Here is a 26,676-nt window from a genome sequence, read left to right on the forward strand (position 1 = left end):
ACTGAACCTCTGTTTTCGACCCTCTTAGTCTGGCCTAAAAGCGTGTGCATACACAAAAAAAAAAAATATATATATATATATAAAACAAAATTCAACAAACAAAAATAGATTTCAGTAACAACTACAACATGCACTTACCATCAGGTTCAAAGTTAGCCTTTGAGGGCAAACGTTTTAAAAGATATTTTATTAAAGATTGACAGAGCACCAGAAGTTCATTGAGAATGGCAACAGCAAACATGAAATATCTGACATTAAAACATTTGCATTCCAACATAGCAAACTAGGAAAACTGACAAAATCCAGATTATTTGACCATTTTAACGGTCTCCATAGCTGGGGTTTGTGCTCGTTAAACAATTACTAATCAAACCATTCCAAAACCTAGCTTGCTTTATTGACATATGTCATATTTACAACCCAAAAGTTGATAAATACACTAACAGACATAAGAATCCAATTAACAATATTTCCACTAACTCACTCATAAAGAGATGCATTTTTAACGTCCATCAATGTATAGCAAGCAGTAGCCTGCTAAGCTTTTATTTTGAAATACAATATTTAAATGCAGTAACATGGGTGAAAAATAATCTAAGAAATACAGTCATTTAAACAATTTGACAAATATTCTATCTTTAGATTGTAACATTTTATTTACTACTCAATTAGATATTTGGTATTTAATAAATAGAATATATTATAAACAAGTGTGAGAATATAAATTGACACTCAATGCCCATTTCTTTGTGAGGTAGGAACCTTATAAAATTTATATTTAAGTAGTCAAAAGAAAAAGCAAACCATTTTTAAATATCAACATTGTGACTTTAATCTTATTGTGAAAATAAAACACCATGCCAACATTGTGATTTATTGCATGGCACATTAGAACATGGAGTCCCAGGGTACCAGTGTAGATTCCAAGAGCAAACATTAAAGCATCATTGCTGGGCAAAGAAATAATTGCAAGTGCCAATGCGTTCCAGACGCCAGGTTTACAAATGCAGAATGAAATGTGCTTAAGCAATTAAAAATAAATGATTCAATGAGGACATTTTACAGTTTTCAGAAGTCATTTGCTTTTTCTAACTGGGAGGCCATTTTGTTTTCCTCAGAGCGGGTTCTGCCCTTTTCACATAAGAGACCGAATCGCAGATTTTCAGTTTATTGCCAGGGGTTTCTTTTTTTCCCCAGTAAGAAACAAAATGTCCATTTGTGGAAAAAACATTTCCCCCTTCCAAGTCAGCTAAAAAAAATAAAAAAATAAATTTAGTTAAAATCTATGACATTTCATGATGTACAGATACGAAGTTTAAACATGTCCACCCATAGCCTCCTGAGTAACCGTAACAAATCTGCAGTGACAAACTATGGAACGGACTGCCATGTTGGAAAATTTCAGGGGACCTCCCTTCAAACCACTACTGATAAAATCCAGAAACTTCCACCCCTACAGTTGGTCAACTTTTTCTCTTTTCTTCACAAGTGTAATCCAACCTCTGGTGTTTAACCCCTTAACGACGCAGGACGGTTCAGGACCGTCATCGGCATTTTTGCATTGCCGACCGACGACGGTCCTGAACCGTCCTAAATTTAAAATGTACTTACCCGATCGCCGTCGTTCCCCCGGCGGCGATCGGCGGTGCTCCCGTTGTGGGGAGACTGCCTGCAGCCCAGACAGTCTCCCCATGGCGGTTTAGGACCCCTGGGGCCATGTGATCGCCCAACAGGGCGACCACATGGTCACAATAGGTGTCCTAGACTCTGCCTGCAGGGGGACTGTCTGTGCTGACAGGCAGTCTCCCTGCAACTGTAAAATCAAAAAAAAAATTAAAGTTATAGTTAATAAAAAAAAAATATATTATTATATATGTGTATATATATGATATATAGACATATATTATACCTATATAATATATGTCTATATATCATATATATAATGTCATGCTAAGTGTATTTTTATATTAATATGTACATATATTAATATAAAAATACACTTATAATTAATTTGCACACGTATATATATAATATATATAATAACTATATATATTGTATATATATATTATTATAAAATACGAATAATAAATAATTTAAATTAAATTAAAAAAATTAAAAATAATAATAAAAAATTGAAAAAAAATTATATATCTATACGAAATTTTATTCTAACTGTATTTTGATATTAATATATATATATTTATATCAAAATACACTTAGAATGAAATTGTATATATATCTATGTATATTTAAATAAATAAAAAGAATGCGAACTATTCATATGTCGATATACAAAATTACATAAATAATTATATAAATATACACGTAGACTTCAAATATATAAATATGCATATATATTTAAATTCTACGTGCGTATTTAGGTAATATTTTTACATAATTAAGTTATTTTATTGATTGCAATTTAAGGGACCTGCCTGCCAACCCAGGCCGAAAGACCAGAGAATTTAATTTGATATCACTGTATTTTACCCTGTAACGTTCTACGACACCCTAAAACATGTACATGGGGGGTACTGTTTTACTCGGGAGACTTCGCTGAACACAAATATTAGTGATTCAAAACAGTAAAACATATCACAGCGATGATATTGTCAGTGAAAGTGACTTTTTTTGCATTTTTCACACACAAACAGCACTTTTACTGATGATATAATTGTTGTGATACATTTTCCAGTTTTGAAACACTAATATTTGTGTTCAGCAAAGTCTCCTGAGTAGAACAGGACCCCCCATGTACAGGTTTTATAGCGTTTTTGAAAGTTACAGGGTCAAATATATAGGTCAAATATTTTTACATTGAAAATGGCCAGGTTGGTTACGTTGCCTTTGAGAGCATATGGTAGCCCAGGAATGAGAATTACCCCCATGATGGCATACCATTTGCAAAAGAAGACAACCCAAGGTATTGCAAATGGGGTAAGTCCAGTCGTTTTTAGTAACCACTTAGTCACAAACACTGGCCAAAATTAGCGTTCAATTTAGTTTTTTTACTTTTTTCACACACAAACAAATATGAACGCTAACTTTGGCCAGTGTTTGCGACTAAGTGGCTACTAAAAAAGTCTGGACATACCCCATATTGAATACCCTGGGTTGTCTACTTTTAAAAAAATATGTACATGTGGGGTGTTATTTAGCAATTTATGACAGATAACAGTGTTACAATGTCACTATTGATACATTTTAAAAATGTATGTTTTGAAACCGCAATATCCTACTTGTACTTATAGCCCTATAACATGCAAAAAAAAAGCAAAAAGCATGTAAACACTGGGTATTTTTGAACTCAGGACAACATTTTGAATCTATTTAGCAGTTTTTTTCATTCGCTTTTGTAGATGAGTAAAAGATTTTTCACATAAAATTCAAAAAACGTGTATTTTTTTCAATTTTTCATCATATTTTTTCATTTTTTTTAAATTAAATTAGATGAGATTATATAAATAATGGTATGTAAAGAAAGCCCCTTTTGTCCTGAAAAAAACAATATATAATTTGTATGGGAACAGTAAATGAGAGAGCGGAAAATTACAGCTAAACACAAACACCACAAAAGTGTCAAAAAGATGCCTGGTCGCAAATGTACAACATCGCAAAAAAAGTCCAGTCCTTAAGGGGTTAAGTAAGGGAAACAGTGAAGAGGAGGATGCACAGTGCTGTACAATACAGAGCTCTGTACTGCTCCCCATCTTTCAAGCTCTGTATTACAGAAAGTAGTTAACATGACAAGCAATGGGGAGTGGTATTCACAAATACAATATATTTCTCAACTTCGTTTCACCAATAAGTGGGAGGCAATAGAACATACCTGAAAGCTTGCCATTCCAAAATTCTGTTAGTTCAATATAAAAAGGTATTACAATGCAAATGTCATCTTATTTTAGATTTGGATCACTGTACTAATAAATAATACACACACATCACACAATGTTCTTTTCGGTTATAAAGTCTTAGGAAAATGAGGACCCCACCAGGGTCCCTCATTTCATATTTTGTTTTTTAAATAATTGATTGGAAAACACCCAGGCAGTTAACCTTAAAAAAAAAAAAAGGATCGAGTGCCAGGCTCATTTTGATTTTTCACTTTATTTTCAAATTAAAAAAAAATAAAAAAGTCCACAATACTAGATTTAATGAATACAGGCCATTATGCGGTCAGCCTATGAGAGTGTTCTCCAACAAATAGACCCCTAGTAAAAAGTACCTACTTACAGCGCCACTTCAGAAATACCAGGTGAGTAACCGCCTTTTGATTTCATCTGGTCCTGAAACGATCCTCCCTTGAAGAGTTAAAATAAAAATTTAAGGCATGTATAATTATGCATTAAAACAGACACTTTGAGAATCAAAACCACTACATCTGCAGCCTCTGAGAAACAGTTTACATTTGTCAGACTGTGTGCGTCTAGGGGCTCTCAAATAACCATTTCATGAAGCAATAACTGAAAGTCTTTATGTTTGGAGTCATTATGCCAAGCAGGACGCCACCGAATGCTGGGAATTCTTCTCTATAAAGAGCAACGGACTGGCAATTGCTGTGCATGCGCAGTAGGGTCACAATACATCTCAGACTAGCCCAAGATGATCAGCAATGAAGAGGAGTGGTTTCCGCAGTAAAACTGGGAATGTGCTGGATTAAAAATTTGTTTACTTTTTAGGCCCCCCCAAAAGAGGTGGGGAAAAAAATCTAAGAGATATTCATAACTTGAGTGTTTGATATATGTCATCCTAGCAAAACTGAAAAACGATGATTAGTTTAGGGTTTATAAGTGTTTGTCATTTGATTAATTTAAACATTTTGCCCATTGTGGCATGGGATTCATGGCAAGATCTGGTGTAAGAGTCGAACGGAAATAGACAATTCCTTATGACCAGGAGCTCAAACAGGAGATTAATCAACATGTTATTTGGACATTGCCATGTAGAGTAATCTGATACAAATCCTTCTGATATAATTCTCCCGGCAGATGAACCAGATACTAGCCCAGCATTAAATGAACCGTCAAACATCAAGATAAACGAGATATTAAATCACACTTAACTATTCTTGGTAGAAAGGCTTCAGCATTAACGACATGTCAACGGCTTACCAAAATATGAACCAGCCTGACTATTCATGAAAATCACAGCAAATGACCAATATCCTCAATGATCGTTGTGTGTTCGTTCAAAAACAACAATACATATAGGTCAGAGAGGTGTCATATGGTCGATGTGTCAGTGTGACCTGTGTGACAAGCTTAGTCATGCAAAAGCTAGCAGCAAGGGGGCGATCACTTTGTAACAAACAGCTCATTGCAAAAATCATAGAGAAATGACTGTCACTATATATTGCCACACAGTGGAGATATAGATAATATATATACAATTTACAAAAATGTTTGTCTGGACTAGTAACACTACTAAAAAGTTCAATAGGTGGAAAACTGAGGAGAATATGGTTTTTGAGGACATTAGAGAAGCACAAACCACTTAAGTCCTGGCAATGTAGCACATCATTTTAACCTCACCATATTGTTTTGGCCAAGCTTATATTTTATATACACGAGTGGGAGCCATGAGATCACATTGCTTAATGGGACAGTAAGGTGTAGAAACTGGCATAAAATACACACTAAATTATTATTTTTTGAGGGAAGACATTCTGCAACTTACCAGAGCAAAGCCAGTATTTGAGTCTCCTGAGCCTACATGAGCTGTGTGTACAAAGTTCATAGGTTCCCCAATCATACTTCGATCAATCCGCCTTCGCCTCTGTTAAATAAGGAAAAGGAAAAAATAAAAATTAAACACATTTTCAAGGTTAATGCCACATAAAACAATGCACCAAAGAACTACAGAGGTTTTCTGCATTTTATTCCTGTGCCATCTGCCACACATATCCCTACTATTTGCATTATTTATAAATCTGCCCAACGTGTGCAAAGCCTCAACTGTACACATGTATGCAGACCACATTCATTTCCCCCAGTAAACCCAATCTACTGCAGCTTGAGGCTGTGCTCCAAAACCAATTCACAGAGGTAGAAAAGTGGATCACAAAAAACACTCTTCCTAAACACCGACAAAACGGTCACAATGATATTTCAAATATCTAGGTATGTTGCTAGACTTCAATCTATCCTTTGGCCTTGAAAAACTCTTTAAAATGTTATCCAAAACTAGGTGCCCTGTACAGAAACAATCCTGCCTAAGCCCTACAGTAATGAAATAGTGCAACAAACGCTAATGCCGGTCATTGATTATGGGGATATAGTGTATGCACCCGCACCGCAAACCCACCATTAAAAAAAAAATAATTATATAATTCATTCTGCCGCTTTGTACTAGAATGTAATTACTTTACCGACCATTGTGACATGTTAAAAGAGCTAAACTGGCCACAGCTGGAATCCAGACGCACTTCATCTTTCCAGCCTTATGCACAAGGGCTTTTCTGGGAAGCTCCCACCCTACCTGAGTAGAATGCTCTCCCCAGCTGTTCCAACCTCCTATAACCTCCAATCCAGTACTAGCACGATATTACCGCAACACAAAAATAAAATGGCTCAATCCTCATTTTCCTACAGAGCACCACAATTATAGAATCTCACGGACAAAGACAAGCTTTCATTCAATCTTAAATCCTTTAAGAGATCTATGGCAACATACCTCATTACAGAATATGCCCATCATTGTGGACTATATTTACAGTACTTTTATGTGTCCACAGCATGTCCCTGCAGGCTTTGTAATATAAACACTGTATTTTCAGAGAAGTGCCTACATTGCAGTTTCAGAGGCACTTCTAGAGTTTCACAGAGTTTAATGACATGAAATGACACCCTCATGTTTTGCAGGAGGACATCCAGAGTCAAGAAAACCCCTAAGGAATGCATTGAGGCAATGCTTTCTGTGACAGACCACCTGGTCACCCAGGACTTGTACAAGTCTCCCAACCGCCACCTCCTTCTAAAAATTATTATAGTCACATTTACCTACGCAGCCCATGCCTCCCAGCCCAGCGCCATTTCTGGACGCCCAACAGTCTTCATAGGCTGGCAGGAATGCCATAGAGGCACAGTGTGTTTGCCCACGAGTGACCCACAAACCTCTGGAACTCATGATCGGATCACGGAGTTGCTGTGGTCCAGTAAAACTTTGTCAAGGGCACACTTGGTCCCTAAATCACCTATCATATTGCTATTTAGAGGAGGTTACAGAAAGGGAATGGCTACAGCAGTGTTGCTCCTGTCCACTAATAACAGGGAACTAAAGTTTCAATGGGCATAGGCAGTTGACCACCCTCAGCTAATGACTGACATTCTATACAATGAAATTTGCATAGAATTGACATTAGTCACCCTGGAACGGTTCCAGCGCAGAGTGAATGAGTCAGAGCACTGCATCTGGGTTATTCCTGCAATGATCTGACTAAATGAGTGAGCGCCAGGCCGGAAGAGCACCAGCACCACCAAGGTCCCATAGTGTGGCTTTATTTATAGAGGGGTTTTTAATATGTCCTTTATGTTTCACTTTACCGGGTTCAGTTGAGACTATTGCGGCCATGGAAACCAGCAGGGAAGAGGGGTAGTAGGCTGTGTCCCTGAGCATTGGATTGGCGGAGATCAAGGAGGCGGGGCCAAGCTCAGTCCTGTTCAATCAGCATCTCCACTTCAATGCATCTCTATGGAGGAAAGTTTAGTGTTTCGACGCAGAGGGTAGTGACTGACCCCAGCAAGCACCTATAGTAGTCATCTCATGAGTGGGCACTGGAGGTGTCCCTAGGTTTTAATGTAAACACTGTATTTTCTATGAAAAGACAGTGTTTACAACAAAAAACCTGCAGGGACGGACTATAAACTTACCAGAACAACTACATTAAGCTGTAGTGGTTCTGGTAATTATAGTGTCACTTTAATTAATTTTTTTTTTTTTTTTAAATCATCTCCTGTTTTGTAAATTGAACTTTAATTACATACAGGAAGCTCTTGTAGGGTCTAGCAACCTATTAACAGAGCAGTAGATAAATCCTAAATTAAACAGAATTTGCAATAAAAGGAAGGGTAGGCGTAACCAGAAACGATTTACCCTATCTCTCCCCTCCCCCCCCCCTCTACATTTAGTTACACCACGGAGTTTACCCATTTTCTAATGGCCAATTCCAACAAGACAATGTGCTGTGTGTAACAAAGCAAACATAATTTCAAGTGGGTTACATAAACAGGTTAGTCAATTTGGTTAAGTTCAGTTGCCTCCACAGTCATCAGCTTTCAATTCAATGGAGTAGCTTTGGGATATAGTGGCATGGGAGATTTGGAAGCAGCATTTTGAGGTGCTTTATATTTAATCCACATACATACCTATGCGATGTTATGCATGGTTAATTTTTTTTTTTTATGACTAACACATTTCATCTGTAGTTCGGTACCAATAGGATTGTGGTGAGACCAAACACAATAAAAAAAAAATAAAAAAAAAAAAAACACTCTACAGTGTAAATACAAAAATTACTGTTATTTATATTTCGAGTTGGACTTCGAGAAGTCCTTATTGTGCATAGAAATTTGAGAAAGGGTTCCCAGCTTAACATGCAAATAAGCACAAAGCAGGGAAAAAATTTAAATTATAAAAAAAACAAAAAAAAAAAACCCGCAAGTTCAATACCTACTATATTTAAAATACAGGGGGGCTATGTGTGTAAACAGGGGGGTGTATGGATCCCAGACTAGAACACAATTAAAGAGGGAATCTTTCTTAAATATACGTGTTGGTGAATGTGTACATTTTAAGTGACTATGCAGTATACAGCATTTAGAACATCACACACCCCAAGCATGGTCTGAAGATTAGAATTGTAAAACAAACTCACATACTGAATATGCAGTAAACTAATAATCCTATAAAAATCACACTTTACAAAGTTAGAGAGAAGCTGAAAGAAAATAAACTACTCACTGGTTGTGGCTGGGCACCAATGCAACAGCTAAAGCAGAAGAGAAATTCAGTCATTGCTTTATCTCAAGTGTTAATGGCAGACACTTCCTCTAAGTGTTGTTCTTCCTGCTATATTCTATTGATGCAGCCACCACACAGGAAGAAACACGCCAGAGAGTCAATGAAGAGGCTGGTAACGTCTTTAGAATAAAAAAAAAAAAAAAAAAAAAAAGTGTAAAAAAAAACAAAAACAAACATTTATCATCACTTACTGTAGAAAAACAAAAAGGAAATTACGTTTTCCCACCTAATTCTGTATTTAAGTGTGGGAGAAAATAAGCATATAAATTAAAAAATAAAAACCAATCATATATATTACAAATACAAGTTTAGACACAAACTGAAAAGGATGGTGTAAGTGAGACCACATAATTTTGGTAGAGGCAAAAAGGCCAGCCTCCTGCCCAGACTATGTTCCTGGTCCAAAGAGCCCCTAAAAGGGGCTATTGTTACTAGGAGAGGGGGGATGGGAGCCTCAGTGCTATAAGCTGTAATCACTACAGGAGAGAGGGTTTCCAAAGCTATACTCATGGCAGCCCGGTCTGGTATAGGACCCTCCACCCTCCCCCCATGGAGTTCAGGGGTGTCTGTATGTCATGTTTGTGTTTGCCTGTTGTGTTGGAGTTTGATTGCTGGCATGTCTGCACATGCATTGCCACATACATACATATTAACAGAAACTCACCTTGACATATACACAGGTCGTAAAGTTTATATTCGCAGCCACCCTCCTTTTAGTTTACCTTTTTTCTGCAGGAGGGTGGCTTGCTTGGAGTGCTGCTGGCAGAGGCTGGTATGAGAGGTCAGCAGCAGCTCTCTGCCCTCCTGCCTTCTCTCTGTCCTGTTTGGGGTGCTCTATGTCTGAGAGGAGGTGACAGGCTGTCACTTCCTCCCAGCATCCCATGCTCCAGGAGCCCATGTGTTTAAAGGGCGGCAGTGCCTGATGCGCACCTGTTCAGTGATGCCCACAATAGGTAAACGCTGCCTTACACGATTGCCGGATTTCCATCATCATGAAATCTGGCAGCAGTATTTTAATTTTCAGATACAGGTGTTGGTTTGTGCATCTTTTCTCCTCCAAACTGCTGATATTAGAGAGATATGGGCAATTTTATACATCTGCGTAGAGCGCAAGTGCCAGGCACACTGGCCCTCACCATTTTTCAATGAGCTGTACCACAACTCAAAGAAGTCTATGGGAAGCAGGGTGTGAGCTTGCAGCTCCAGGATATAGGCTTCTCAACAAGATCTTCTAAAGGGGGAGGGGGAGTGGGGTGGCGTGCAGCTTTAAAAATCTGCAGACACCAAATCTGCATCTTTTGCAAGTGATCCCCAAAACCCAATTCTCTCCCAAAGAAAACGTGCGGAATATAAAAATACATGCATGATTTCTTTATGGTATATCTACGACAGTGAAAATTAAATACATTTCAGTGGAATGTTCCTTTAAGAAGAAGTTCATTTCAGCATATACCTTACATCAGCATTTAACAAAACAGAGCTGGTACAGACACAGGCTTTGCAGGAAGCATGTGGTTTTCTGACTCATACCAGTTCAGAATGTAGTCAATTTTCAGTTATTAAAATAATAATTTGCGTTTGTATAACACTGTAGCGTTAAGAAGAAAAAAAGTTTTGTATTCTTAACTATTTAGATGTTAGTCTGCCCCTCAAATAAGGAAAATAAAAATACATTTTTTTGCATTAGCATGCTGGTCTTTCCATTGACACCCCTCTTCCACTGGCTGAGAGCATGAATACAGATCTCAGCCAAACCGGAAGTGATGTAACAAATGACCTGGAATTAGAATCACAGACTATACACACCAGAACTGAATAGAGAAATTAAGAGACTATTTAAACATCAACTGACCTGAACAGCAGACATTCATTTTTGAGAAAGCTGTAAGCGAAACATGTCAAGTGGAGATTAAGGATTGCCTAAAAGGACTGGTTTTATTTATAGTTATTTTTACTATATAGTTCACTTTTAAATAGTTTTATTTAATCTGTTTATTAATAAAGATTCTGTTTTAATACCCAGTCACTCTTGAGATCCTTATACTCTCACCATCACTCTGCTGTTCCTGATCTACATATATCCCTAGGTGGGGATTGTTCCACCTAAAGCTCCATACACTAGAGCAGGTCATTGCTCTAGCAAATGTAAGTAGGTCAAATATTATTTACTTATCCTACTTTTACATACGTACTGTACCATTGGTATACATCCTTGTTTTTATTATATGATGAATCGCACTACCTTGGGAATCTGATACCAGCAAAAAGAAATCCTTAGAGGGGGATTGTTCCGTCCAGGCTCCTAAAATAGAGCTTTTTAAGCTCTGGAAAATGTGAGTGCCCCTTTGGAATATATCTTTATAACCATATTATTCATAACATACTGCACTATCATTGTACTTTTATTTCCCCCCCCCCCCCTTTTTTTTTTTTAAGAGTAAGACACAATTGCGAAATCTGCTGCTACCTGTGTATGTATGATTTTATTATAATTCTTAGCGCTGTCCACCTAATTTACTTGCTTGTTTTAATCAATAAAACAAGGAGTGTACATAGAACAATATCGGACCTCTGAAAAGTATAAGCATGCATATGGACTCAGTACTTGGTTTGGGCCCCTTTTGCAGCAATTACTGCCTCAATGCGGCGTGGCATGGAAGCCATCAGCCTGTGGCACTGCTGAGGTGTTATGGAAGACCAGGATGCTTCAATAGCGGCCTTCAGCTCTTCTGCATTGTTCGGTCTCATGTCTCATCTTTCTCTTGGCAATGCCAGGTCAGGCGAGTTTGCTGGCCAATCAAGCACAGTAATCCCACGGTCATTGAACCATGCTTTTGGCAGTGTGGGCAGGTGCCAAGTCCTGCTGTAAAATGAAGGCAGCATCCCCATAAAGCTCGTCTGCAGAAGGAAGCATGGAGTGCTCCAAAATCTCCTGGTAGACTGCTGCGTTGACCCTGGACTTAATGAAGCACAGTGGACCAACACCAGCAGATGACATGGCTCCCCAAAACAACACAAACTGTGGAAACTTCACACTGGACTTCAAGCATCTTGCATTGTTTGCGCCTTTCCATTCTTCCTCCAGACTCCTTCCTCCAGAGTCCTTGGTCTCCAAATGAGATGCAAGAGTTGCTCTCATCAGAAAAGAGGACTTTGGACCACTGAGCAACAGACAATGTCTGTTTTTCTTTAGCCCAGGTAAGACGCTTCTGACGTTGTTTGTTTTTCAGGAGCGGCTTGACAAGGGGAATACGACATCTGAAGCCCATGTCCAGGATCCGTTTGTATGTGGTGGCTCTTGATGCACTGACTCCAGCCTCAGTCCACTCCTTGTGAAAGTCCCCAACACTTTTGAATGGTCTTTTCCTGACAATCCTCTCCAGGCTGCGGTCATCCCTGCTGCTTGTGTACCTTTTTCTTCCACATAACTTTCTATTAATGTGCTTTGGGAACATCCAACTTCCTTCGCAATTACCTTTTGAGGCTTTCCCTCCTTATGGAGGGTGTCAATGATTGTTTTCTGCACAACTGTCAGGTCAGCAGTCTTCCCCATGATGGTGATTCCTACTGAACCAGACTGAGAGACCATTTAAAGGCTCAGAAACCCTTTGCAGGTGTTATGGCTTACTTAACTGATTAGAGTGGGACACTGTGGGCCTAGGAATATTGCACCTTATTATTTACAATATTCTAATTTACAGGAGATTGTGGATTTGGAGTTTTCATAAATTGTAAGCCATAATCATTGCACTTATGACAAACCACGGCTTGAATTAGCTTGCTTTGCATGTAATGCGTCTATCTCATATTAGTTTCCCCTTTTACGTTGCATTTACTGAAATAAATGAACTTTTGCACGATAAACAGCTGTACAGGCACTATAGTGTTCCTTTAATGACATCATTCAAAACAATGTTGGTAATGTAATAACCACCGCACTCTTAAAAGTATATATATATATATATATATATATATATATATATATATATATATATATATATATATCTCTCTTTCCTAAATTCAGAAGGACACAGTCTCGATTTGGGAATCCTGTTGCAAGCAAACATTGCAAGACAAGCAAGGTATCAAATGGGATTAAGTTCACATGCAAAGCTACTTCAGGGTACTTTCACCATCCATAACAAAATCCCTGCACATAGGTAGCTTAGCCGATTGTGTTGCCCAATGACACTACCATCGCACTGCAGAATTGCATAACTGGCATGCATCCACTAACACTGCCATCAATAACATTTCAGCATCGATTTAATGACACATGAAGGTTTAAAAAAACAAAAAAAAAAAAAAAAAAAAAAAAAAAAAACACTTTACCTTAAGGATTTATTTTTCTTGGCTAAAACAATGTTGTAACATTCTAAAGAATTGTTCTGCATTAAAACCAAAACGTAAACCATTTCTAATTTTAGAAGATCAAAGGGAAAACAGGCAGAACTTGTAACGTTTGTGTTTTTCTAAATTATTATTTATTTTATTTTTTTTTTAAATGTCATTTGATAAATATGACATTTAAAAAAATAAAATAAAAAATGGAGCATCATAGAAGGTTAAAAAGGATTGTCAATGGCATAAATGTCCAGAGGAGAGAGAGAGTTCCCTTTTAAGCCCTTTCCTTTTCTATAGCAACTCATTATGCAAAGTGACAGCTGTCAATCAAGTTGTGCAGTAGTAATGTTTTTAAGGTTTGTGGTTATTACTTTTAGATTATGCCTCTCATCCCATGTAAAACAAACTCAGCAGTAACCCAGTACTGGGCAGTCATAAATATCAACCACTACTCTGGGAGCATTCTAAAATGATCTAATCCATGAGTAGGCAACACCGACAGCAGTCCAGATGTGGTGGACTACATCTCCCATAATGCTGACAAAGCATCTTGGGAGGTGTAGTCAAAAACATCTGGAGTGCCAAAGGTTGCCTACCCCTGGTCTCTACTAATCCGTAGAGATATAGGGGATCTTCTGTGTAAAAATAATAAAAAAAGTCGCCATGTTCAGCCAATTGGGTGCTTTAAGAAAATGAGAATCAAGGCTTTACTATGAGAAGCTTTCAAAGTGCTCGGCAACGCTGATAAATGAAATAATTAATTTAAATTCTTCAATAAGTGTATATAAAAACATTGTGTAATCAAAAAAAATTAAAAAAAAAAAAAAAAAACCACCACACAATGACTACCGTAACAATACTGCTTCCAGGAAGTTAAGCCTGTAAGTTTAAATTAACTACATACATTTATGGGGTGGGGGGCATTGATAAAATCTTGTGACTCAAACACATGACACCTCAGTAAAGTGCCACATGTAACCTTGGGGGATTCCAGTTGGTAAACAATGCTATACTGATTGAATTACATTATTTACTGGTCTACTTTGCAGCCTGGCAGGATTAATGTACAACATCTACTCATTTTAATAGCCATGTCTCTGTATAAACAATGCATGCTATTAAATTAGTCTTTTTAAACAATAAGTAACAGAGTTAGATTACTTTTTTCATGAGAACATGTAAATGGTAGCCCCCACCCCCAAGGACAATAAGGACAAGGGAATACAATGTTTCAAGAAGGACGGCAGTTAACATTCCAACCAACAAACAATTTCAACGAAGGCCAAATTCTACCCCTATATAAAAATTGTTCTAATACCAGTGGCAGAACTAATGGAAAGGGCCCTGGTAATAAAATCAATAATTGTTGACTGAAAGGTAGATTCTCAGCTGCTGTACATTTCACCACAATGCTTTGCCAGCTGTGGATCTACCATTTACCCAACCCTGCATGCAACGAGTGAATATAGGCATGGTTTTGTAGGGAGTGTGTGCGTGCGCACACACACACACACACACACACACACACTATTTTGGCATTTAACTGCAGACATTCACATACACGAGAACATTGCCAAGCACAGAAACACACAAATACCCAGACACATATACAGATACACAGAGTGACATACATGCACCAAACATATGCATAACCAGATAGAAATATCCTCTGTCTCAGTCCAGCTCTCCCTCCTGCAGTCTTGTGGTGTGCATTTCAACTGTCTGCTCAGGGCCCCGTTATGTCCTTTCCCAAAGGAGGCTGCTATTGGCAATCGGAACTATCAGCAATGCCAGCGTTACCACAAGGTGCCTATGATGCCTGTGCCCTGTATCTCTTGATGGGCGGTTGCAGGCCCTCGTGCTGCCACAACAGCTGCCCTGCCGGTAGTCCTGAGCCTACTGACCACATTTATTGCTGCAGGTATACCAAAGAATCTGGAGAAAGAAGAAATGGTCTCTTTCCCTATTAGCACACTTCAAACTATACAGTACAAGTGGCACACTATTACTGGGGAAACTGTAAAATTATATTTTAAATGCCAGTTTATAGAGAAATATTTCAAAATTGTTTTATTTTTGTAAACACACAGGACACCATAACAATTTAATCTCAATTAAGTTATTGTGTACGGAGGTCCTGTGCGTCATCTTACTTTAAATGACCAGTATAGTATTAGGACAACACTATAGTGCCCTGTTGGCCGTTTAGTTTTTCGGCCTTCGCAGTGCCAGTCTCCCCCAGGAAGCTCCACTTCTTTTGCAGAAATCTCAGAGAATACAATGCTTTTCCATAGGAAATCACTGGGAGGTTAGTGCTGATGTGCAGCAAAATTACCGTCTGATTGAAATATCAGAGCTTTACCCTTCAATTTCAGTGGCAGTGCTTCCAATGGCTGTCAGAGTGACAGCCACTAGAGGCATTTAAAACCCCGAATGGTTTCACTTGCAGGGAAAAACAAAACAAAAAAAAACACACCTCATCGCTCACTCACCATTCACAAAACAGTGTGGGAAAGCCATGATTATACAGAGGAAAGAGCAGACCAGCTACATCTTCACAACTCTGGGGTTAAATAGTTCATAAAAGATTTAACCACTTACATCAATAAGCTTTTTGGACTGTTTGACACCATAACTTAATAGAGTGGCCAAGATTGTTCTTTTAAAAAAGGAGTGTGTCCTTTTGAATGTATGCAAAGATTTAATTCTTGGTCCCCTTTTGTGCTCTCTCTCTCTCTATACTGCCTCTCTTGGCAAACTAATTAATTTGGATTCCACTACCCAGATATATCTCTCCTCCCCTGACCTCTCCCTGCTGTCCTACAACGCGTCACCAATTGCCTCTCTTCTATCTCTGATTGGATGTCCTCCCGCTTTCTGAAACTCAATCTCTCGAAGACTGAGTTTCTTATTTTTCCCTCCTCATTACACTGATTATCCTCATTCACTCTCCCTGCAGGCTGATGGTACCTGACGCACCCCATCCTTTCAAGCTCGCTGTCTTGGTGTCATTTTTGATCCTGGCCTCACATACAGTCTGTTGCTAAAACCTGTCGATTCCTCCTTAAAAACATTGCCCGCATACACCTCTTTCTTACGCAAGATGCTGCCAAGGCTCTAGTAATCTCTTGCATGGATTACTGTAATACCCTCCTAATTGGTTTCCTCAGAAGCTGTACTGCCCCCCTACAAATCTGTGATGAATGCTGCTGTCAGTATGATATTTCTCTCCTGTCGCTCCTCTCACACCTTACCCCTCTGTCAATCCTTACACTGGCTTCCTGTCCCCTACAGGTGTCAATTTGAAATACTAACACTTACCGTACCTACTCTAGACCCTCATACATTTCTCATTTCTTTACTGATTCATAGGTATGCCCCCGCTCTGTCTCTCCGCTCTACTGGTGATCTTCTTTTTGCTGCTCTGACCCTTACTGCAAATTCACGCCTGCTAGACTTCTCACAGGCTGCTCATTTCCTTTGTAACAGCCTGCCTACCCCTGTCAGTCTCTTCCCTAGTCTTCAATCCTTAAAGAAGTCCCTCAAAACCCATCTTTTCAGGATTGCTTATGGCCTCCAAGAGTAACTTCTATCTCTCAAACCTTCCTCTTGCTCTCTCCTATAAGGCCACACTCTCACCATGTCTCTCAATACCCTTCCTATTGTGTTTTTATACCCCACCTCCTCTAGACTGTAAGCTCGTTTGAGCAAGGTCTTCAACTACCTATTGTTCCTGTTACATTTTATTATGGTCTCATTTGGTAAATTCCCTTCTTATTGTAAAGCGCTGCAGAATAAGCTGGCGCTATATAAATTAATAATAAATACAGTCTTACAATAAAAAATTAAAAAAAAAAAAAAATTTCCCCCAAAATCACAACAGGAGTTCTTTACTCAGACAAGGTCAAGAAATACACAATTATTCTATAGATTTAAAATGTTGCCACTGAATCATACATTTTCAATAAAAAGATACCAGAAAAATATTCTCCCTCCTCTATCTAGCTTTTAAACACATTACTAAAAGTACAAGTCCACTTTAGCAATATTAATTGTATCCAATTTGGATGGTATTCAGTGGCTGATTAATAAATACGGATGAAATTCCTCTTCCTAATGCCATCTATAACGGTCACACAAGCAATATGGAGCGAGGGTTGGGTTAAGAGTGTCCGAGGAAGCCTAGGTTTCAGCCAAACTGCTTCAAGAGATTGACACGGAACAGTCCCAATAACCATTACACAGGGTTGCAGTGCTCTGCCATGCCACATGAAGCACAGTAGCGAGACAAATTTTGAGTCACTCTTAGCACAGTATACAGATTCTGTGAAAGACTACCCGGTCACCCAGGACATGTACAGGGCTCCTAGCTACTACCTCCTACTAAAAAGGACTATCATTTGTTTCCGCCCACACAGTCAGCCAATCTGTGGTTCCAAAGACTCTGGATGTGATGAAAATCCAGATGTGCTCCCCAACCGGTTTGACAGGCATCCATTGTGAAAGTTAGTCAATGAATATGGCCAAGAGGAAATCCCAAACAAAGATTGCGATCTTTCAACCACCAAGTGACATTCGTGACTTTAGAAGATATGAGAATCGTTTAGTTCAGGTTCTGGTTTGAAAACTGGGACAAGAACTCTGATGAATCCTTACATGCCACTGAGACAGTCTTGTAAGCCTTATTGTAGAGGACAGACTCCACAGAAGACTCTTTAAAATTCTTGTGCTGTAGGGGCAGAGCCTGACCTCCGATCGAACCAGACGTGGAATGCCTGAACTCCTGACTTTCTTGCCGAGTTAGGGGCAATATACCAATTTTGTGGCTTCCTCTCCAATTATTCTATGTACTCACGGTCAGGAGATCCCGGCTAGTTGATCGATAACGTACCCGAGTGTTCTCCTTCACTGTGAGTCCAGGAGCTCTGCTGCAGCTTGCCGGGGACATAGCTGAGGGGAGTCAGATAGGTGTACCCATATACGGTAATTATCATCACCACAAGGGGTTTGGCACATCCAACTGCTACCTGTAGGATCACGGCAGCATAATTTCCAGATGGCGAAGGTGAGAATCCTTTGGTGAGGCTTTCATGGGGAGAGAGGTTGAAGTGACCATGGGATAGACGTATCATAGACCCAAGTAAGTCACAAAAGTGAAGTGGAAGAGAGGAAAAAAAGAAAAGGAAGGACAGATTATGTAGGGGAGGGACGGGGACCAATGTGTTTGCTTAGGTGTCCCTGTGCAATTTAGGAGTGAGAGGAGCTATACCCGTCTGTAGTGCTGCCATGAGTGGTTTTTGTGGCAAACCTAGCCACTTCTGGATTGTAGTTACTAAAGGTTGTCCGTAGGCTGAATATATGCTGTGTATGTTAAACTGTATATGTACCGTATTATGGCCGTTCGCATGCTGGCAGCCATACGCTGCCAGCATACAAACCCCTTTCGTTTGACGAAACACGGTTATCCAGGCCGTTCGCCATACGAATGCGGGCTCCCCAGGTAGACCACCCACTCACCAGTCGTGTGGCACCAATTAACCGATTGCAACAATGTTGCAATCGGTAATTAAGGGCTCTCCTAGGTGGCCGTCGTTCGGCTACCGACCATGCGGCGGTCGGCCATCTTGGATCCTTTGTCTCTGCAGCGGTGTTCGGTCCTCGAGAGCCTGGAACTGAAAACGGCTACTCAATGATCCGAACACCGCTGGACTTCCAGAGCGTTCGGGAGTTCCGCGTTCGGCACATTCTGTTCCCCATAGATGTTCGGTACTTTTAAACCGAACTCAATGTTTTAATGTATTTTGTGCGGCGTTCGGTTAGTTTAGCTGGGATCGGAGCGGTATTCTCACTAAATGTGCCCGCCGACCCCAGCTATCTACCAAACGGTCATTCGTCTAAAAGCGAGTAAAATTGTATAAAATATGGATTTCTATATAAAATTGTCGGTTTTGCTACACGAGGGAATAATCCACTTAATCGTCCATTTTAGTGGGAGTATCCCTCTCGCGCAGCAATGCCTGTTGGGATAATTACAATGCCTGATGGGAGAAATCCCCTGTAACATCTGTAAGGAAACCCCTTGCATGGGGAACTGCATAAATATGGAAGTCTGTGAATAAAGCAAGTTAGTTGACTCCCAGACTGTGTTTCGTCCGGTTATTGGGAGGATTGGGGAACTTGTCTTACTTTTCAGCGCTGACTGTGGATGTACCTGTGTAACCAGCGGATATCGGGGATTTTACTATTGCCCTCCGCTACAATTGGTGGCAAGCGACGGGATCCGAACTTACAGCCGAAAAGCGCAATTCGTGCAAATTGCAACTGCCGAATGAGAAAAGGGAATGGCAAGCAGAACCCAACGAAAGAACCGACTGCCGAAGTGAATGGAGACGGAGTACTCTAAACTAAAGAAACAGACATTAAAGGAACTGCTGGAAGCCAGGGGTAAAGTAGCCAGCAGCAAAACCAAGGCGGTAATAATTGCCGAGCTGATGGAGGGAGACCAAGCCCGCAGCGCTACACCCCCAGCAGTCATGGAAGAAACGCTCTATGAAAGAGAGATGAGGACCAGGCTAGCATTTTTGCCGCAGCCTATATCGGAGGCCATGATGCATATGGTGATGGCAAATGTGCAGGAATATGTAATGGCACACAGCCCGCAGCACACCTTGACTCGAACCGAGTCCAACACAGGGTCCCTCTACAACCCGGTAAAGCCCAAGATCCCGTACCAGGCCTTCAAAGCTTTTTGCGAGGAAAAGGATGAGATCGATGGGTACTTGCAGGACTTTGAAAGACTGTGTGATCTACATGAGTTAGAGCGGACAGTATGGGTGCAACTGCTAGCAAGCAAGCTAGCAGGTCGGGCAGCCGAAGCTTACCGTGCTGTGCCCAGTGAGGACAGCAAAGATTATGAAAAAGTAAAGCGCGCAATCTTGGAGAGGTATGCCATTACCCCAGAGGCATACCGGCGCAAGTTCCGACACTTACGCAAACCAGAGCGAGATTCGCACGCAGAATGGGCACACAAACTGGATCAAGCCTCCCAAGGGTGGATACAGGCCAGCAAAGCCACCACCATGGAGGAATTGTGTCAGCTGATGTTGCTGGAGCAGTTTTTTAAATGGACTATCCCCGGAGACACAAGAATGGGTGCGGGACAGGAAACCCCTTACCCTAACTGAAGCAGCTAGATCAACACTTCGATGCACGGAGACACCGGCCCACAGGACTACCTAGCGCTACACCACCTCTAGCGCCCACAGCCGCCCCATTCCGTCCTTCGCAAGGGCAGGTACCTCCACCTTCCAGATACAACGGGCGGGCCAACATCCAGTGCCACTCCTGTAAACAATGGGGGCATATGGCCCGGGAATGTACACAAAATCGTGGCAAGCCCACCTGGAATCAGGGCCGTCCCAACCCCATACCCAGGGCGGCGGCTCACCATTACCAGAGGGAGCCAGCCACTCAGGAGTTGTGGAGTGTTCATGCGGAGGAACCCCTGGGTATATTGCATGAGGTGATGTCGGTCCGAGCCACAGATAACCGGCAGCATCACCGGCAGCTGGTAACTCTTGAGGGGAACGAGGTTCAGGGACTGCGGGATTCGGGAGCTACCTTAACCCTGATAACACCCCATTTGGTATCTGCGGGTACACATACTGGCGGATCTGTGGCCGTTCGGGTAGCCGGGGGAGCTGTATACCGACTACCCACGGCGAAAGTACATTTGAACTTTTGTACATTTGAACTGGGGTGCGGGAGAGGGGACAGTGGAAGTGGGACTAATGCAGAACTTACCGGCAGATTTTGTTCTAGGGAATGATTTAGGCCAGATGACCTCTGCCTTTGTTCCACACCAGGAAGCCCATCCAGTAACCACACGGCAGCAGGCTCGCACCACGGCTACACCGGTACACTCTGAGGCTCAGGTAAGAGACCATAAAACCCACCCGACTTCCATATCTTGGGATACCCCGGCTACCTTTGTGACCGAAGTGCAGACCGACCCCACCTTACAAGTATATAGGGACCGGGCACAAGCCGACCAGGCAGGGCTAGAGGGGGAGCGATACACGTGGGAGAAAGGGTTATTATACCGTGGCACGGCAAAAGACGTGGGGGGGTCTGTCACCTTGACCAATAAACAGTTAGTGGTACCGCAGAAATATAGGCAGGAGCTGCTTAGGATCGCGCATGATATTCCCCTGTCAGGACACCTAGGGATGACCCGCACCCGGTATCGCTTAACGCATGCGTTTTTCTGGCCCGGGATTTCTCAGGACGTGCGCCAGTATTGCACCTCCTGCGACGTCTGCCAGCGAGTAGGTAAACGGGGGGGATCGCCACAAGGCCAAGTTATGCCCTCTACCCATTATTGCCGAGCCCTTCAGCCGGGTAGCTGTGGACATAGTAGGGCCCCTGCCAAAACCCAGTCCCTCTGGCAAAAAGTACATTCTAACAGTAGTGGACTACGCCACCAGGTACCCCGAGGCTGTGGCCCTCACTAACATTCAGGCTGAGACCGTAGCTGAAGCCTTGATGAAAGTGTTTTCCAGGGTAGGGTTTCCCCAAGAGATAATATCAGACCGGGGCACCCAGTTTACTGCCGAGGTCACCCAACATATGTGGAAGGTATGTGGCATTAAGCCAATTCTGCCTACCACCCCCAGTCCAATGGACTATGTGAGAGGTTCAACGGGACGCTGAAGCAGATGCTTCGGACGTTCGGGGAAACCCACAAAGACTGGGAGAGGTTTTTACCTCACCTACTCTTTGCGTATAGAGAGGTCCCCCAGGAGTCGACCAGATTCTCCCCGTTTGAACTATTGTTTGGGAGGAGGGTGCGAGGACCCTTGAACTTAATTAGGGAACACTGGGAGGGAGAGAGTACTACTAACGAGACCCCTATCGTATCCTACGTGCTGTTCAGAGACCGTTTGGAGGCGCTAACTCAGGCCGTACACAACAACCTCCAGGCGGCGCAGCAACGCCGGTACGATAGAGGAGCCAGAGACCGCAGCTTTCAGGTGGGACAGAAGGTTTTAATTTTAAAACCTGTCCGCACAGACAAGCTGCAGGCCATCTGGCAGGGCCCATACCAGGTAGTAGAGCAGCGATGCGACACTACCTATGTGATTGGCCCCTGCTCAGGGGTAGGGAAGAGACGCATGCTCCACGTGAACATGCTCAAACCCTACCATGAGAGGATAGAGGATGTGACGGCGATCTGTGCCTCCGCCTTAGAAGATCAGGAGAATCTACCCTTACCTGACTTGCTAGAACCGGAGGAACCGATAGAGCCCTCCCGGGGAGTTCAGCTGGGGGAGCGGCTAAGCCCTCACGAGCGTGCCCAGGTACAAGCGCTGATTGTAGCTAAAGGGGCTACCTTCTCCAATTTACCTGGGTACACTCCGCTAGCCACCCACCGAGTGGAAACCCCTGGACAGCTACCTATGCGACAGGCTCCATATAGGGTTCCGGAATCAGTCCGGACCCATATGAAGGCCGAATTAGACGAAATGCTACAGCTAGGGGTTATCGAACCCTCCGATAGCCCCTGGGCATCGCCGGTAGTTCTGGTGCCTAAAGAGGACGGCAGCACCCGATTCTGCGTGGACTACCGGAGGCTGAATGACAAAACAGTGTCTGATGCCTACCCGATGCCCCGGATAGACGAGCTGCGAGATAAGATGGCACGGGGTCAGTATCTCACTACTATTGACTTGTGTAAGGGATACTGGCAAATTCCTCTAGCCGATGACGCCATCCCCAAGTCGGCGTTTGTCACTCCGTTTGGCCTGTACCAGTTCAAGGTCATGCCCTTCGGAATGAAAAACGCCCCGGCTACCTTTCAGCGGATGGTAGATCGGCTACTGGACGGCTTCCAGGAGTATGCCTGTGCCTATTTAGATGACATAGCCATCTTTAGCCAGACCTGGGAAGACCACCTACGCCATATAGGGGCGATCTTAGACCGTATTGGGGAAGCCGGGTTAACGTTAAAGCCCAGTAAGTGCCACATAGGTATGGCCGAGGTGCAGTATCTGGGCCACCGAGTAGGGTGTGGGCAGCAGAGACCCGAGCCAGCCAAGATTGAGGCCGTAGCTAAGTGGCCTACCCCAAGGACTAAGACTCAAGTGCTAGCGTTCCTAGGGACGGCCGGATATTATAGAAAATTTGTTCCCGACTACAGCACCCTGGCCAAACCCCTGACGGACCTGACCAAAAAGAACCTTCCCCGACTGGTTGTCTGGGCCCCAGAGTGTGAGCAGGCATTCCAACAACTCAAGACAGCTCTGACTAATGCTCCTGTGTTAACTGCTCCTGATCCAACTAAAAGATTTCTTGTCCACACAGACGCTTCAATGTTTGGATTGGGGGCAGTGCTGAGCCAAGTGGGAGCCGATGGCGGAGAGCATCCCGTAGCCTACTTAAGCCGAAAGTTGTTGCCCCGTGAAGTGAGCTACGCCGCCATTGAGAAAGAATGCCTGGCCGTGGTGTGGGCCCTTAAAAAGTTACAGCCGTATTTGTATGGACAACCTTTTTCCTTACTCACAGATCACAACCCGTTGGTGTGGCTGAACCGTGTGTCTGGGGACAATGCCAGGCTGCTGCGCTGGAGTTTGGCGCTGCAGCCTTTTGACTTCACCATCCATTACCGCCCAGGAAAACAAAACGGTAACGCCGACGGGTTATCCAGACAGACTGAACTCGAGAAGTGATCTGTGAGTACTCCCCCGGACATCCCCAAGCCGATCCGTGGGGATCAGACTGTGTATGCCGGCTTGGTTCTGGGGGAGCATTGTGGCAAACCTAGCCACTTCTGGATTGTAGTTACTAAAGGTTGTCCGTAGGCTGAATATATGCTGTGTATGTTAAACTGTATATGTACCGTATTATGGCCGTTCGCATGCTGGCAGCCATACGCTGCCAGCATACAAACCCCTTTCGTTTGACGAAACACGGTTATCCAGGCCGTTCGCCATACGAATGCGGGCTCCCCAGGTAGACCACCCACTCACCAGTCGTGTGGCACCAATTAACCGATTGCAACAATGTTGCAATCGGTAATTAAGGGCTCTCCTAGGTGGCCGTCGTTCGGCTACCGACCATGCGGCGGTCGGCCATCTTGGATCCTTTGTCTCTGCAGCTGTGTTCGGTCCTCGAGAGCCTGGAACTGAAAACGGCTACTCAATGATCCGAACACCGCTGGACTTCCAGAGCGTTCGGCACATTCTGTTCCCCATAGATGTTCGGTACTTTTAAACCGAACTCAATGTTTTAATGTATTTTGTGCGGCGTTCGGTTAGTTTAGCTGGGATCGGAGCGGTATTCTCACTAAATGTGCCCGCCGACCCCAGCTATCTACCAAACGGTCATTCGTCTAAAAGCGAGTAAAATTGTATAAAATATGGATTTCTATATAAATTGTCGGTTTTGCTACACGAGGGGATAATCCACTTAATCGTCCATTTTAGTGGGAGTATCCCTCTCGTGCAGCAATGCCTGTTGGGATAATTACAATGCCTGATGGGAGAAATCCCCTGTAACATCTGTAAGGAAACCCCTTGCATGGGGAACTGCATAAATATGGAAGTCTGTGAATAAAGCAAGTTAGTTGACTCCCAGACTGTGTTTCGTCCGGTTATTGGGAGGATTGGGGAACTTGTCTTACTTTTCAGCGCTGACTGTGGATGTACCTGTGTAACCAGCGGATATCGGGGATTTTACTATTGCCCTCCGCTACAGTTTTCTACACCGTATGAGTTTCCAATTCCAAGCATCACTACACACCTCCAAAAGAGTGAAATGAAAAAGTCTAAAATTGCAATGATTTTTCAGGATTCCGGCACAGCTTATTTTTTCTCAAATCTTGCATTTAAAAACCAACAACAAAATTGTGTCTTCTTGATGGGAAAGAATTTGATTAGCAGATATCTTTAATTACTTATCTCAGCAAGGGAGGAATGGAGGCCATGGAGAGACCAGCACACTGTGGGATCTTGGTCAAATAACTTTTCAAGGAGGGGGAATAATCATCTAGTTAGGAAACACTGTATTTGTTATTTTGCTTGGAGTTCTAATATTAGAGTGTCCCTTTAAAGGATTTCTAGTTACTGATCCAAGTCCCATTCAGTACTGCAAAGTTACTTCAAAAGAAATAGGTCCCCAACCATCCGCACAATTAGCACAAGACCCAGAGTGCAAATTATACGCCATGATTTTTGAGGATTAAGAATAACAACATTATTAATCTATTCAATAAGGGGTTTATATAAATGTAACAAGCCAAAACAGAGGAAGACTTACTAAGGCAGACTAATCAACATTGGGACATTCTATTCGTTTACGTGGTGATTGCAGCGTTTTTTGCTTTGATGAACTTCTACCTTCACCCCAAATAGAGAACTGAATAAAATTTGCAAGACAAGCAGTAAATTGAACTGCCAAATTTAGGCAAAAATTGTTGATTTGGGGGAAAACTTAGCATTACTAACCTAAGCTTTAAAATAGGTTTTACATTTCAAACCAATTTGAAGTTTAGTGAATAAACAACAGCAGATATGGGAGGAGGGTAGCTCACAAGAACTTTTTTTTAAAATTTATTTTCTAGGTTTACGATGAATTTTCTGTATGCTGAAAGAGCATAAAAAAACAAAACAAAAAAAATTACAGTCTCATATGTTGTGTAACCAGTCAGTCAATTTTGTTAAATAATTCAACATGTTGTAAACTAATGTTCAGGCAAGTAGCAAGTTTAGACCAAAGAACCAAGCTATAATTATAGCTCAATTGGTGAATATTTCTACATTAGCTATTTTTTGTCTGTGTTTTGCAGGCCACATTTTAATTCACGATAAATTGGAGTTTGATAAAAATAACTATACCTATAGGGTTTCCACCCCCCACCAATCTATCAAAATATTCCCCAGGTAAAAGAAGGATAGGGTTCTGAGATAGGGATGTTTCTCATGGATTTGTTTTCATCCTGATAAAAATAAATCAATATATGCAGACATTACCTGCTGCTCAGATATACCAAGCACTGATAAATAAACTTTAATGCATTATTTAAAATGTCTTTAAACCAATATGTGCACTGACCACTAACTCCCGAGATTCCAGCACAGCCTATACCGTCTGGAGGAAAGTGAGTTAACCTGAAACTCTCATTAATCACAGTGTAACTCTATCCCCCATTATTGCCCATGATTAGCATTTCCCACTTACCCCAGCACTGCACTCAGCTCATCACACACTGCAGCACTGCTAGTACACAGGGGCTCCTGCAGCAATCTCCATATACCA

The 26,676-nt window shown here is 42.0% G+C and overlaps 1 protein-coding gene across 2 annotated transcripts; it reads right to left on the reverse strand.

Moving 5' to 3' along the window:
- Positions 1 to 140: 140 nt before the first annotated feature.
- LOC134601215 (CDC42 small effector protein 2-C) lies at positions 141 to 26,676 on the reverse strand. Of its 2 annotated transcripts, none has more exons than XM_063445675.1 (5): positions 26,599 to 26,676; positions 8,959 to 9,137; positions 5,677 to 5,775; positions 4,234 to 4,301; positions 141 to 1,249 (listed from the first exon to the last, which is right to left on the reverse strand). In XM_063445675.1, exons 2-5 carry the CDS (start codon positions 9,010 to 9,012, stop codon positions 1,246 to 1,248), a joined length of 225 nt encoding a protein of 74 aa, XP_063301745.1. In that variant the 5' UTR covers positions 9,013 to 9,137; positions 26,599 to 26,676; the 3' UTR covers positions 141 to 1,245. The 2 variants fall into 2 exon arrangements, with proteins under 2 accessions (XP_063301745.1, XP_063301746.1); XM_063445676.1 differs by having other exon boundaries at positions 4,230 to 4,301.

This window comes from Pelobates fuscus, chromosome 3 (assembly GCF_036172605.1).
Source record: "Pelobates fuscus isolate aPelFus1 chromosome 3, aPelFus1.pri, whole genome shotgun sequence".
NCBI lineage: Eukaryota > Metazoa > Chordata > Amphibia > Anura > Pelobatidae > Pelobates > Pelobates fuscus.